Source organism: Callorhinus ursinus, unplaced genomic scaffold (genome assembly GCF_003265705.2).
Source record: "Callorhinus ursinus isolate GAN/ISIS: 27379988/994484 unplaced genomic scaffold, GSC_fseal_2.0 scaffold19, whole genome shotgun sequence".
Lineage (NCBI taxonomy): Eukaryota > Metazoa > Chordata > Mammalia > Carnivora > Otariidae > Callorhinus > Callorhinus ursinus.
This window is the reverse complement of record NW_027397081.1, coordinates 15558519-15573861: the sequence shown is the minus strand read 5'-3', so window position 1 is coordinate 15573861 and position 15343 is coordinate 15558519. Positions and strand designations below refer to the sequence as shown.

The 15343-nt window shown below is 56.9% G+C and overlaps 1 protein-coding gene across 2 annotated transcripts; it reads right to left on the bottom strand.

The window, feature by feature from the left end:
- Positions 1–9: 9 nt before the first annotated feature.
- NLRX1 (NLR family member X1) lies at positions 10–11252 on the bottom strand. Of its 2 annotated transcripts, none has more exons than XM_025893694.2 (10): positions 11114–11252; positions 9347–9474; positions 8720–8789; positions 8174–8262; positions 6981–7600; positions 5781–6602; positions 2626–3221; positions 2301–2387; positions 1324–1575; positions 10–881 (listed from the first exon to the last, which is right to left on the bottom strand). In XM_025893694.2, the coding sequence occupies exons 2-10, from the start codon at positions 9414–9416 to the stop codon at positions 560–562; spliced, it is 2928 nt and encodes a 975-aa protein (XP_025749479.1). In that variant the 5' UTR covers positions 9417–9474; positions 11114–11252; the 3' UTR covers positions 10–559. The 2 variants fall into 2 exon arrangements, with proteins under 2 accessions (XP_025749479.1, XP_025749480.1); XM_025893695.2 differs by having other exon boundaries at positions 11102–11240.
- Between the last annotated feature and the right edge of the window lie 4091 nt (positions 11253–15343).

Sequence of the window (15343 nt, the reverse complement as noted above, 5' to 3'; positions counted from 1 at the left end):
GAGGCCACAGTAGGTGAAGACATAGCTTTTAATGGAAGCAGGGCAGTGCACATGGCCCTCAGAGCCACCGAGCCCAGGTACGGTGGTGAGGAAGGGGACGTGAGGGGGAGGAGAAGGCACCGAAGCGAGAGGAAAGTGGCTGCGGGCATCTTCAGTGTCCTCTGGAGAGCAGTAAGGCAGAAGGCGCAGGCCCGCGGACACAGCCGGATGGCGCACCTTTGGCAAAGGCGACTTAAGAAGTGCGCCCCCTGGTGGCACAATCAGAAGCTCCAGAGAGGAGAGAGGTCAGGTTGGTGGCGCCGCAGGGCAAGTGGCCACCAAAATGCCACCTGAAGGAGTCTTTCTCAGTCTTCCTCGCAGAACGGAGAGGAGGCCTGCTTCATGACCCCGGAAATTCCAGACTTGGGAGCCATGGATGGACATGGGACACCTGAGAACCCATTCCTTTACCTCCAGCCCCAGAGGGATCTTTCTGGAAGCAGTAGTGCAAACCAGGAGGCCACAGAGGGAAGGATCGTGGGGCCAGGGGTCACACAGCTAGGTGGCTGCTGCCCCTGCTTCAGCTTCCCGGGCCTCCCAGCTGCTCCAGGAGGGCCCTGACCTCACCCTCCACTCGCAGCAGCTGGGCCTTGCGCCAGGGGTTAAGGGTGGCCCCTCGGCTGTCTTCCAGATCACGAAGCAGAAGGTCAAGGTGGCGCCGGACGCGGCCCCGATCCCAGCTGTTGAGGTTCCGCTGGACTTCACTAAGGATCACCGACCAGTACTCGGACACCGCTGTCCCCTCCGTCAGCGACACCACAACCCGAGCACCCCCTTTAGCAGTGCCGCCCAAGTCCCGCAGGGCCTGGCGGCCCTCTGAGCTCAGCTCATTGAAGTAGAGGCTAGGAGGAGAGAGAAGAGAAGAGGCCACTCAGCAGAGCTCTGAGAGAGAGGGCAGAGGGTGCTGGCCGGAGAGGGGAATTCTCGTAACTCATCCCCCGGCTACGCAATGTGATGGGGCAAGCGTCTGCAGTGAGCCAGAGACGGAGGGTGGGGGTCAACAGGAGGCAGCGATGACACCTGAATTCAGCAGGACCAGGGACAGTAAGAACGGGGCCACCAGGGCCTTAAGAGAAATGGTAGTAGGGGACCCGGGCAGGGTAAGGACCAATCACAGAGGGATGGGTTGATTCAGAAGCCGGTCCACGAAGATCCTCAAGAAGGCAAGGATAGAGGACAGGCCCTACAGCAGGAAAAAAAGTGGTGGAGACAGAGAGGGAGAGCCGGAGGGCTGGGAACAGCTTCTGGCCAGGATGGGACAGTGGGCCCAGGGGCCAGACTTACTGCAGCAGCTCCAGGGAAGGGTGGTCCCGGGCAGCTTGGGCCAGGGCCAGGGCCGCCATGTCGCCAGCACCGTTGTAGGCCACATTCAGCTCCTGCAGCTGTTGATTACGGTCCAGCTGGGCAGCCAGCAGCTGCAGGCCCTCGTCCCCGAGGCCCGTGTGCAGCAGGGACAGATGCGTCAGTGAGCTGTTCCCCACCAGCCCCTCCACCAGCAGGGCCACACCAGCCGCCGTCAGCGGGTTGTTGGACAGCCTACAGCCACAAACACCCCGAGGTTATGAGGGACTGTGGCAGGTGCCCCTGCAGTAGGCGTCAGGACTTGGACCCAAAGGACACACAGCCTGGGGTGAAGGCGAGCCCATAAAGAAATGCGGGCCGGGAGAAGAGGAGGAAGAAGCAGGGTGCAACCTGTGCACTGCAGGGGAGGGAGAGCAGGGTGGGAGCCGGCTTCTCCTCCTCCCTTGACTCCCCTCTCTTCATCGTTACGATTTCTCCTCTTCCTCCTTTTCTTACCTCGCCCCCCCAGATGCCCCTGCCCCGGGGCCCTCCCCCCTCCTCATTCACCTCCCCTTCCTCCAACCAGGCTTCTGGGTTCCTAGTAAATCGGTCAGCACTTTGGAAGCATCTACTGAGCGCCCAGCATTAGGGTCATCCTTGCGAGGCCACAGGGAACATCCTGGGAGGGCATCCTTGGCACTGTTACCAGGCAACCGGCCTGGGTATTATCCCCCCCTCCCCCGCCACGCTGGTTTTAGCCACTTGAGAGGCTTTCTGAGCACCTATTCCTGGTGGCATCGTTCCTTTATGCTGCTGCTCGTATTGGACCTGGGGAGAGCGGGGCAGGCTGGGGTCTAGGCTCCCACCCCCTTTACCAGAGTATAGGTGGGCCAGCGCCAGGTGTGAGCTCACCCTTGACTTCAGCCTGCCACCAGGATGGCCAGAACCTCCCTCCAGGCCCCCCCGACCGAAACACTCACCGCAGGGTGGTCATCTGGCACTGGTCATGCAGCAGCAGGTCCCGGAGGACCCTGCAGGCTTCGGGGCCCAGGCTGTTGAGTTGCAAGCTGGAACAGCAGGTGGCCGGAGGGAAGGGGAAAAGCAAGGCAGGAGCTCAGCATGGAGCCTGTCCACCCACTGTGCCCTCCCTCCCATTGCTCATCACCTCTACACACACCAGACTTCTTCATCCCATCCCCTGCTCCCTCCTCCCCACCTTTGGTCTCCCTAGCACCTTCTCTTCCCGCCCCTTCACCCCCAACCCTTTCCAGTCTTCAGGCCCGTTGCCTGAAGACGGGTCCTCACCCCAGCTTCCGGGCACGCAGGAAGACAGGCATGAGTGTGCGCAGCCCAGCAGGGTCCAGCTGACATGAGGCCAAGTTCACCTCGTCCAGGGCATGCCTTCCGCTGCCCAGGACGGCCGCCACCACTGTGCCCTTGAGGGGCGTCATGCGCACACCCGCCAGGTTGAGCTGGCGCAGGGAGCTGAGCACCTCGGCGGAGAAGTGCTGATTCTGGAACTCGTAGTGGAAGAAGAGGTGGTCAAGGAGCTCGGACGGGGGCAGTACCTGCCGGCCCAGCTTGCCCAGCTTCTTCTTGATGGCCTGGGCGTTCTCCAGGGCATCCAGGGTCTTGATGGGGCAGCCTAGCTGAGCCAGCACGGCCCGGTTGTGCGAAGAGAGGAGTCCCCCCATGAACATGGGGAAGAGCTCAAAGACCTCATCCTCGGGAGGCTCGTCCGGGTGCCGCCGCGGGCCCTCCACGCCCAGGATACTGGCACCCATCTGGTCCAGGACGTCGTCATTGTAGTAATCCTCCTCTCGGAACATCTCCAGCACCATGGCCCGGGCCACCGCCTCGCGGCTCTTACCCACCATGCGCCCAAACACTCGCGGCACCACCTGGGAGAACGCACAGGGAAGGTGCTGCAGCCTCGCATGTGGCCGCTTAGCTTTTGAAACTCAGCCAAAGGCGCACTCTGCCTGCCCGCTCCGGCCTCGCCGTCCATCCCAAACCCACAGCACCCTTTGATCATACTACTCCCCCCGCCACAGCACCTGCCATGGCTCCCCAGTGCGCATGTGGAATAGAAAATGTGTCATGATTTGGCCCCCATTTGACCTTTCCAGACTCACCTCTCGACACTTGTGCCATACACACGGGCCCTTAGGAAATTCTTTTTCCCAAACACCCCTTACATTTGCAAGCCCAGTGGTGGGAAGGAATTAGCATCTGCTGTGCATTTTGTTTGGTACCAGGCTAGGGGCCGCGAAGACATCCCCAGCCTCCACAACACGGGGGTCATCCCAGCAACGAGGACTGACGTCGCTCCTGTCCCTTCGAGGCCCTGCAGGATCTGGCCCCTGCTAGCCGTGCGGCCCCCAACTACAGACCTCTCACACTCACGCACTCTGCTTCTGTGCTTTTGCTTCATTATTAGGATTTTTTTTTTTTTTACAGTACCCCAGTTCTCTTCCTTCAAAGCTGTACTCTCTTCCTGGGGTGCTGCCCCCCTTCCCCAGTTCCTCTCCTGGCTGATCCTTCAGGGATCAGACTAAATGTCCTTCCTGCAGAGAGGTTTTCCCTATTCACTCCCCCCAAACCAGCTCCCCCACTTACATACTTTCAGAGCACCTGGAACTTCGCTTTCTGGGCACTTACCACAACTTTAAATTACATGGTTATGGTGACCTGTTTGTGTTCTTACTGGAGGGCCAGAAAGGGCAGAAACCGGGGTTCTGTTCATTTGTTCTTCCTCAGAATCTAACACAGTGCCTGGCACACAGCAGGTGCTCAAATATTTGTTGGAGAAATTAATGTTTGGGCGGATTTGGGACATCGGCACCCAGCCTCGTGTTGTGGCCGAAAGGCAAGAAGGAGCCCAGACCTCTGGCAAGGAGTTACGAGGCTATTTTGTGGCAGCTTCTCTAATGACTGGTTTTGTTTTTTTCACTTTTTTATAGGTGAGGTTCCTGCCATGGAGTTTCAAGTGCTTCTCTCTCAACAGTCACCTGGTGACCAAGATGAGGAAATGTCACCCAGGGAAGCTGAGTCAACAGGCTGAAGAAACAGATGGGACTAGTCCTCTGCTAGGCAAGCTCCCTCCCAGGGGGCTCAGAGTTGTGGTGCTAACCATAGGGTGAACCCTGTCAGGAGACCACAGCCTCTCACTGTAATCCAGAGCAGGCAAGCCCATCCTCAAAGAGGTGGGCTGGCCTCAGCAATGGCCATTACCCCCCTGTCTGAGGCAATGGTGGGAGAAGGGGCAGGCTGCCTCAGCCTGTTTTTCATGTTTAACAAACATTTAAATAGAACTTACTATGTGCCAGGTCCTGAGGATGAATACGTTTAATCCTCATATTAGGCCCATGATAGAGACTGTATTATCCTCATTTAACAGATAAGGACTTGGAGGCACAGAGAGGTTAAGTAATTTGTCCAAGATCACACAGCTAGTAAGTGGCAGCACCTGGATTTGAACCCACGTAGCTGGATTACTGAATCCCTGTTCCTAACCCCTATTCTTTGCTGCCTACACGAAGGAAAACCTGTTAAAATTTTGCCAGCACTGACCGGGGCTCTGCCTCCTCAAGACGAGTTACCAAAACATTCCTAGAGAGGACCAGGGTTCCCTACCTAGCAAGGCACCGAAGCTTAAGAGAAATATTCATAATACATCAGTAAAGTTTGGCAGAGAGAGCACAGTGTTCGGAATCACAAAACCTGGACTCATCCCAGCTATTCCAATATATGAGTGACCTTGGGTGAATTACTTAGCCCCTGTGAGCCTCAGTTTCTTTATCTAAAAAAGAATCATAATAATATTTCATTTACGAGGCACCTGATAGACATCACCAGAGGGTGGATCCTTCCTCCCCTCAAAAACCTAGCACATCCGCCCTGCTCATCACACAGTCCTCAGGCCTGTAATTGGAATTCTGGAGCAGGCCTGCACTATCCTAAGTCAATTACCAATGCCATTTATCCTCCTGGTATAAATGAATAAAACGGCATCTGCTTGATAAACTTGTCTCTGTTGATTTCGTTAGGATGAGTCATCATCCCCAGAGTCTAACCACCTCTGGGGGAACAGAGACAGTGGAGTTTCTGGGCCCGCAAAGCAGGGGACAGACCCTGGACTGTAGCGACTCCCGCCTCCCACCAACAAAGACAAGGAGATGCAAAACGACAATCGTCATTAGGGTCACAGGACTGTGATTAAAGGACCTGTGCCCTTCCATCCCCCTCCCAGTCTTCAAGGCCTGCGCAGCCTGTGGTTTCTCTCTCCCCCTCCCTTGTGTCTCAATCCCATGGAAAGCCAGACTGCCCAAACCTGAAACCAGAGTCAAGAAGGGGATTCACGGCTATGCGGGAAGTAGGAGTTGCCTCCTGGGAGAGGAGCAAGTGGTGAAGGGGGGGAGGCGGTTTGTGCTGAGAGCCTAGGGTGCTGGGGCTGTTACCTTGAGCAGGTTGAAGAGCAGAGGCAGGGCTCGCAGGGGCAGAAGCTTGGCCACGATGCCCAGGACCACACTGACGTCCTCCCCGACTCGGCCCACGAGCTCGGCCACCTCCTTGCCCACCCGCTGCAGGGTCGTCTTATGCAAACCCAGCACGATGTAGAGGGCGGCCAGGTACTCCTGCATGGCAGGCACAGTGAACACAAAGGTGCCCCGGTGCCCTGGTTCCACGCACGGGGCCAGGAAAAACCGCAGGGCATCCCGGCGGAAAACATGCAGCAGCTGGAACTCTTCTTCCGTCTTGAGGCCAGCTTCCAGGCAGCTGCGGACGTCCTCTTCGGAGAAGTAGGTCTTGCGGGAGGACACCCCCTCGTAGGCCAACTTGCCCATGGTTCGGGCCGCATAGGCCATGAGGGACAACTTGGAGGGGTCGGTGCTGTCCAGCATCTCCCCACTGAAGTTGAGGCGCAGGAAGCTGGTGTAAATGCTCGTGAGGGTCTGCCCGGGTGGCGTGGGGGCATGCAGGAAGTGCAAGGTGGCACACACAAGCCAGCAGTAGGAGGGCAGGAAGCAGGCGGCGGCGATCTGGTGGTGCCCCTCCAGGTTGCGGGAGAGCATCTGCACCAGGCTGTCACGCTGAGCTGGCGTGGCTGAGACACCCGCACCCCCAGCTCCGTTCCCGCAGTCCGGCTGGTTGAGGCGAAGCTGGAAATAGAGCTTCTGCAGGTTGGTATCGGAAAAGCCACAGATCTCGCCATAGCGGCCCACGTACTTGCTGGGGATTCGGCCGACGGCAGAGGGCCGGGTAGTCACCAGAATGCTGGCCTGGGGAGCACATGGTTGAGGGTTAAGAAGGATCTTTGCGTCCTGATTGCCTCACTCCCCAGAGAGCCCCTGAAGACTGAGCGTCCGAGGATGAGCACCATAATTCTAACTATGCCCGAGCCCCGGCTGCGACCCAGGGCCCTGCGCCAGGTGCTTCCTGGGCAGGATCTCATTTGACCGGGATAGCTCTAGGAGAGAAGGAAACAGAGCTTGGGCAAAGTGAGGGACTCGCTCAAAGACACACAGCCGGGACGTGGAGGGGCAGGTCTGAATAGCGGAGAGCCTGTGCTCCCACCCCAATAAACACGTGGGCTGGGGACACCAGCGTCCTTAGGGGACGAGTTAGGGGCAGCAGCGGCGGGGCGGGAGGCCGCTCACCTCGGGCAGCATGTACTTGCGCAGCAGGTTGACAATGATGGCAGCTGGTGCCTCTGGCTCCTCGGGGTCACTGCAAAGCCCTGTTCCCGCTAACCGGAAGTCGAGGTTGAGCCGCTCCAAGCCGTGGAGCACAAAGAGCAGGCGGGACCCAGCAGCAGCCATCAGAGGCAGGATCTCCTTCAGGGACGTGTAGCGCTGAGCCACAAGCTGGCACAAGGAGGCTGGGGCAGAGCCCAGGGAGGACAGGTCCTCGCAGGAGAAGGGGATGAGCAGCTCGAAGGCTGGCAACCACCCATAACACCAGTCCAGGACCATCTTGCGCACAAGCGTGCTCTTCCCCGTGCCCACCGTCCCGTACAGCACGACTGTCTGCACCCGGCGCCCACAGGCATCTGGGTCAAAGAGCTGAGACAGGGCCAGTGGGGGGAGCCTGGCCAGGGGTTGCTGGTGCTCCAGGGCCAGCTGCGCCGATGGGCGAAGCAGCTCATCCGGGGTGCTCTCGCGGATCACAGGGTCTACGTGGACTGTGTCCAGTGCAAAAGTCGGGCCGAACTGGCGCTCTTCTCTGGGCAACCGGCTGAACCACTCGGCCAGATTCCGGCGGTGACACTGGACAGCTTCTGGATGGGAAGGCAAGGGGAATGGGTCAAGGAAAGGGGCTGCAAGATGCAGGAGCTTAGGGCTGGCCAGGGCGGTGGTAGGGTCAGGCCACAGAGCAAGATGCAGCACCAGGACACAGAGACCCAGGGCAGTGCTATGTATATAGGACTCTCTCAGACAACAGACTGTCCAAAAAGTCTGGAACCCCCACGGCGGAAAGGGACGAGCCATGAGACAAGTGCAGCCGAGACTGGGTTGAATGGCTCTGTGGTTGTCTGTGCACAATCTCCACTTGCTGTTAGAGCCGGTTTGCTGGGGGAAGGGATGATGTATCCCTCCCAGTGCTTTGTATATGGTAAGTGCGGTGAGTGTGCACAGCAAACGTGTTGCAGGAAGGGAGACATGGACAGGTGGACAATGGACGATGGGGGTAGGGTTTGCCCACTGATGGATGATGGCGGTGGATCCTCTACACCTCCTCCTTCCTGCCTGCTTCTCCCTCCAGACCCAACTCCCCACCTCCCACTCCCCCACCACCGGGATCCCAGCCAGCCCCCGCCCCGCCAGGCCGATTGAGCAGTCAGTCCCTTTACCCGATGCAGAGATGCCCTGGAACAACTTTCCATGGCTTCTTGATGGAGGACCACTGGCCGCTGAGCTTCCACGGTGACGTACAAAGGCCCTGGGAGCAAGGATGAGCTGGGGCTTGGCTCCTGGGCTCAGCCTCTGGACAGGCTCAGAGCCCAGGCCTGTCCAAATTGCTGGACTTCTAGCTCTCTGAGATCTAGGCCTGACCCTGGACACCCAAGTCGAGGGCCTTGTCTGACTCTCACACCCTTCCCAGGGACTGAGGTCTCGCCCCCTGGAACTCAGGCTGGCCACTGCCAGGCTCCACCCACTTCCCCCACAGATCCTCCCCCTCTGGCTGCCCTCTTCACCTGTCCTGTAGATAAAGTAAACCAACTTCGTCTGAGGCCTGGTAGCTGACTCTGTACCCTCCTCACTCCCAGAAAAACAACGTCACCCGGGGGGGGGGGGGGGGGGGGAGGTAGGGGGTCAAGCCCTCTCCAAGTCCTGACCCTTCCCAGGTTACTCTGCTGTGCCCAGATGTGTTCTAAGGCATGACCCCGAGGCCTCACCTAGAGAGCCCAATGGGAAGCTTCCCTTTAAGGGGCCAACTCCAGTGGATCAGGAAGGGGATTCGTTCATCTACAGAGAGAAAGGTGAAGAAAGAAATAACATCCAGATCCCATCCACATTTCCCCACCAACACACAGACTTCGTGTCTACATCAAATCCCCCAGTATTTGTTCTCATCGCATCACGTACTGCTCTTTGTGGCAGCTACTATGCACTTTTATATCTCATTGTGTGATTATTTGATTAACATTCATTTCTGCCCCACCCCCCTCCATGAGAGCAGGGATCACATCTGTTTTTGTTTATAATTACATACTTAGAACTTAGCACAAGGTCTGGTACATAGCACACAATAAATATTTGTTGAATGCAAAATGAGATCAGACAAGTGATCCTAGACTTCATGTAGCTACAGGGACCCTTGACGATCATCTAGCTTGACTCCCTTCGTTTAGGATGGGAAAAAGGGAACCTCAGGGAGGTGAGGTGACTTGCCCAAGGCCAACAGCACATGAATCACAGAGCCAGAGCTAGAACACCTGGTGTCTGGATCCCTGCTCTCTTGGAGACACCATCTGGACTCTGAAGAGGAGAGGTAGAGACAGAAACCCCTGCTTCCAGCTCACCTGCTGACTGGAGCGCTCCTCCCAGGCCAGAGCCCCAAGAGGCCCTGGGCAAATGGCGGCCCCACCTCATGGTAGGGAAGAAGGTGAGAGCCCAGGGCACTTAGTACACCACCTTCTATCCTGTTCCCCTGCAAGAAGACCTGTGTAAAGGGACCACACACACACACACACACACACACACACACACACACACACCCCTTCCCACCCCTACCTCCCTGTGCAGGCTACAGAACTACAGAAAGGCCTTCCTCCTTGGGGAGCATCAGCCCTTCCTTAATGTCAGCAGTGCCAACGCCCTGGCTGGCCTTCAGATTGACTCCTTCTCCTATATCCCGCACTCGACAGATGCCATGTTATCTCCTACCCCCTCCGCCTCTCCCCCTGAGCCTCCATGGCTGCCTTTCTCCGGGGTCTCAGCCCTAGTGCACTGCTGCTCTATTTAGGTGTCCTTTTTTTGCTTGGCTGCCAGCAAGCCCAGATGAGTCCTGTGTTCATTTTCAATGGCTTTTCTGAAAGTATATTTTCAAGGAACAATTATCCACTCTCCTCTGTTTTTTCCCCCCAGCTATCAGGTCCTGTTAGCCGAGTTTTAATGATTTTATCATCTTATCTTCTCTGTGACTTTTATGTCAGCTGCCTCTGAGGTTGGCATAAATAATAAATAAGCAAAAGAATGACCTTCCTATGACATTCCCATATGGCCACCTTGCCTGTGCTTTAAGCTTCACCCATACGCTCCTTACCCCCCTCCCCTTTTAGTTACTTTACTGCCTATCCTCCCAATCACACATTTATACCAGGAGCCTGACCTCCTGGTCTTCAGATCTTCTCCCCTCCATCATACAGTTGAAACAGTCCTACCGATTCCTTCTCCCAGGGCTTTGCCAGCCTGGTCCTACCCCATGGTCCCTATGCCCCTCCTGTGCTACCTCAGACCCTCTTTGTGGGCTTCTGGTGACCCTCCTTCTCCTTCCCAGCCAATGAGTTCAGTCTCACCCCACCCCATTCCAACCCCTCATCCCAGCCACCAATCACCTCCCTAAAATCCTAGGTTACCTGCAGGGTCCAAAACCCTGGCCCGCCCACACAAGCTATTTTTTGGAGTTTGCCCCCAACCTGTACCTCATTTGCCAGGCTCCCCAAATTCATGCCCACACTTTCCTGACTTTGTTCATACACTTTCTTGGGCTCGGAATGGTCTTACTCCCCTATCAGAATGCTACACAATCTTTTAGGACCCTGCTCAAAGGCCCCCTCTTCCGGGAAGTCTCTCCTGATGCCCCTTACATGGAGCGTGCTGCTGTTTGGCACGTGGCTCCTTAAGGGGAGGACAGGCTCTGGGAAGATCGGCTGCCCTGAGCCCACCGGCCAAGCACGGTCAACCAGTGGAGGGGCTGGGGCTCGGAGCAGAGGTCCCAGGGGCTGGAGAAGGGTGAAGAGAGGGCCCTGGGAAGCTGAGGAAGCTCAGGAAAACCAGTTCAGTGGGATCAAACCGGCTCCAGGGCCACTGCCTCAAGATGGGACCCGCGGAGCCGGTGGGGTGGTGGTGAGGGTAATTTCCAAAGATCACCCCAGCTCTGCGGGCCAGAGAGGAAAGGAGGGGGCGCCGCAGGAAGGGTGCAGGGGCTGTGCTCCCACGGGTCCAGAGCTCCCCACCCCCGCCCCCGACACACACGCACGAAACTGGGTCCCAAACAGCTCTCCCCGTTCCGGTTGGCTTCGGAGCCCAAGGGGGTTGGCGGCCGGCATGCCCACCGCTCAGCGCACCCGCTCGGTCCTCCGGGTCGGGGGACGAACTCCCCGCAGCACGCGCGCCCCGAACAGCGGTCCGGTCGGGGGCGAGGGGCGCCGGAGCCGGTTGGGCCTTCACCCGCGGCTGCCGGCGTCTCTCGCTTCCTCCCAGAGGCCCCGGCTCGGCGCGTCTCGCCCGCCCCGCCTGCCTGCGCGGAGCCCGGCCCCCCCTGGCAGCCGGCCCCGGCGGCGAGCAGCGGGGAGGACGGCCCGGGCGCTGGCGGCCCGCGGAGGAAGGGGACGGCGACCGGAGCCGGGATCCGCGGCGAGCAGGTCCGGGGCGGGGACTTCCAGGGCGGTTCCCCCCCCCCCGCCCCCTCCCCCGAGTCGCGCCCGCCCTCGGTGGCCGCGGCCCTGCATCCTCGCCGGCCCCGCCGCGCCGAGCGCCCTCTGCAGGTGGCCGCGCGCCAGTGCCAGCCGGTCACCTCCCCTCCCGGGCGGGGCTCGCTGTTCGGCCCACTGTGCAGACCGAGGCGTGGGGGGATGTGGCGCCCGGGGATGACCTCACTTGCGTGGGATGACCTAATGAGGAGGTGGCAGGGCGGGAACCAGAAGTCCGGGGACTGGGTCTTCCTACCTCGCCCCTCGGCCGCTCCTGAAGCACCTACCCGTCCCCAGGGCATTCTTCCCACTGCGCCTCTTCACCTGCTCAGCCTACCTCCTGGCAGAGATCTGAGTCAAGGCCTTGTTGGGTCCTCCCTCTGTACCTGGCGCTCTTCAGACCCCAGACCTCTGTGTGTCTTCTGGTCACTCTGACCAAGAAAGGAGCAAGAATGAGGGCTGAGAGATAGCTCCCACGCCAACCTGCTCTTCTTGTCTAGCACCCTGTCCTGGCCTAGCCCTGGGGCTTCCTGGTCCCCAAAGTCCTCATCCTCAGCCCCCTGCTTCCACACAGGGCACACCCAGGGCTCACGTCACCCATGGAACAGCCACCCACCGCCCACAGCCAGGGCACACCCCACATGCAAATGTAGGTGTGCAATGTGCACTGAACAGAGGTGTGCAATGGGGAAGCCATAGAGAGGCACCTCGGGGCAGGGCTGGGAAGAGGGCTTTGTGATCTCTACTCTCCATCCAGACTGAAGACAGAGTTGATATTTCATTTATACTTGACTGCGTGTTCATTCACTGAGTTCGTACTGAGCAGCCAGAACAAGGCAGGCAGGGACCAGACCGAAGCTTCCCTCCAGGTAGCCCGGGTGATGGTCCTTCAGAGGCTGACGGAAGCCTTTGGAAAGGTTGGGAGAGGAAGTTACTGACTCTGGCAGAGGAGGGGACATTGAATTGGATCTTAAACAAGTCTGGGAAGGGGGCGCCTGGGTGGCTCATTCCGTTAAGTGTCTACCTTCAGCTCAGGTCACGATCCCAGTACTGGGATCGAGTCCTGCGATGGGCTCCCTGCTCCTTGGGGAATCTGCTTCTCTGCCTGCCCCTCCCCCACTCTCAATCTCTCTCTCTCTCTCTCTCTCTCAAATAATAAATAAAATCTTTAGGGGCACCTGGGTGGCTCAGTTGGTTAAGCGTCCGCCTTCGGCTCAGGTCATGATCCCAGGGTCTGGGATTGAGCCCCGTGTCGGGGCTCCCTGCTCAGCGGGGAGTCTGCTTCTCCCTCTCCCTCTGCTGCTCCCCCTGCTTGTGCTCTCTCTCTCTCTGACAAATAAATACATAAAATATTTTTAATTAAAGAAATAAAATCTTAAAAAAATAAGTCTGGGAAAGGAAGGGCATTTCCAGACAATAGGGAAAATGGCACATTCTCATTTTTTTTTACTTATTTTTAAGATTTTTTTTATTTATTTGACAGAGAGTCAGAGAGCACAAGCAGAGGAAATGGCAGAGGGAGAGGGAGAAGCAGCCTCTGCACTGAGCAGGGAGCCCGATGCGGGACTCGATCCCAGGACCCTGGGATCATGACCTGAGCCGAAGGCAGATGCCCAACCATCTGAGCCACCCAGGCGCCTGGCATGTTCTCATTTTAAGAGACACTCCAAAAGGGGAGTAGAATGGGATGAGGGGAGGGGAGGTAGAACAACAGTGCGAATGGGGTCTCCAGGGGTAACGTTTCAGACCTGGGGGTCTTCTAGTTTCATTCCGCTTCCCTAGCCACACGAGGCAGACAGGCGTCCGACTGCAGTTACTGGACATGGCTCAGAGCAAGCTGTTCCCCTCCCTGCCCCCAGTGACTATGACAGCCATGGAGACTTTATTAATAACATATAATTTGGCCTCTTGCAAACAGAAGTACCATGAGTCACGCTGTGGGCATGTGCTCTGTCTTCTGACCTCAAGATGGGGTGTCTGGTCCCCTAGACCCATAGCATGGAGAATGGCCTGAAGCATCCCTGTCCTCCAGCCCCTGGCACAGGCCCTGACGCAGAAGGTGGCTGCATGGAAGGAAGCAATCTCTGAGTCCGGGAAGGGCTGGCACTCAGGGAGAGGGGGCCCATTTCAAAGCATGCCGGGCCGGGCCGAGGGCATTTGTGCCACACCTCCGAGGGCCGATGGGACCAGTGGGAGAAATCGCAGGTGGCTCACATGGCGGGAGCACAGTATCTGGAGAGCTTGCCCACGGCACTTTTCCAAGCCTTGGTTTTCTTCTCTGTGAGAGGAGGAAATGATAATACTCATCCTAGCAGCCTCATGGGGTTATTGTCAGAATCCAAAGAGCTTTCTTTGCAAATACGTGAGCCACTCTACAGATGTTCTCTGTGCCTGAATGGCCCTTGCTGGCTCCAGAATGGCCGTTTGTCTCCTTTTGCTCCCAGGGGCACTTATAGAAGTGTGAATTTATAAATGTTTTACTCTTTTAGGGGTATTCACATTTTGAAAGAGAAAGTAAAGAGGAAGAATCTTAAGAAAGACGACTTAGGGCGCCTGGGTGGCTCAGTCATGAAGCATCTGCCTTCGGCTCGGGTCATGATCCCAGGGTCCTGGAATCGAGCCCCGCATTGGACTCCCTGCTCGGCAGGAAGCTTGCTTCTCCCTCTCCCGCTCTCCTGTCAGTGTTCCCTCTCTCACTGTGTCTTTCTCTGTCAAATAAATAAAATCTTAAAAAAAAAAAAAAGACTACTTAATGGTGGGATTTTGTGTCCATGGACTTTCAGAAGCTATCTGCTGGCATCACTGCAGAGAAAGGGTGGCTCCCGGAATGCCCTCTAAAAGCTAGCTAGAGTTCCAGAAGCTACGACTCTGACTTCTTCCCACTACCACCCTGAAGCCCCCATGAGAAAGTCCATCTCCAGGCAAGCACCCCAGCAGTGATAGGGGGGACCCTCATCTAGCCTGGGGCACTTAGCTCTGCAGGCAGCACTAGTAGGGTGGATGCCAGTCCCCCCCTTCAGTCCCCAAGCTTCAGGATCAGGAAGAAAGAGGGTGAGACAATGTGCTGTTTCTTGGGTCATCTTGCCGCCAGCCTTCAAGGGCTTCTGGACAACTGCCTACTCCAAACCGCAGGCAACCAACCTATTTGCCGTCCCGGTGGCCGATGGCTCAGCCCTGCTAAGTATGACCTGGGGGCAAGAGAAGAGAGGAAGAAAAAGAAAAAGCTGGGGTAAGCTCAGTGAGGTCCCTGCCATTCTCATCCTAGAGCTTCAGCTCCAGGATCTTTCCTGCTTCTCACTGCCCTTCATGACCACTGACTACACCTGCCACCATGGGCACAACCAGGGCTCGGTGAATTCTGAAGAGAGAGACATGTATCACACGGCAAGAACATACCCATGTGAACATTGGACAGCCACATGCGAAAGAATGAAACTGGACCGTTTCCTTACACCACACACGAAAATAAACTCAAAATGGATGAAAGACCTAATTGTGAGACAGGAATCCATCAAAATCCTAGAGGAGAACACAGGCAGCAAACTCTTTGGCCTCAGCCGCAGCAACTTCTTGCTAGACACGTCTCCAAAGGCAAGGGAAACAAAAGTAAAAATGAACTAGTGGGACTTTATCAAGATAAAAAGCTTTTGCACAGCAAAGGAAACAGTTGACAAAACCAAAAGACAACTGACAGAATGGGAGAAGATATTTGCAAATGACATTACCAGATAAAGGGCTAGTATCCAAGATCTATCAAGAACTTATCAAACTCAACACCCAACGAAAAAATAATCCAATCAAGAAATGGGCAGAAGACATGAACAGACATTTCTGCAAAGAAGACATCCAAATGGCCAACAGACACATGATAGAGCGCTCAACATT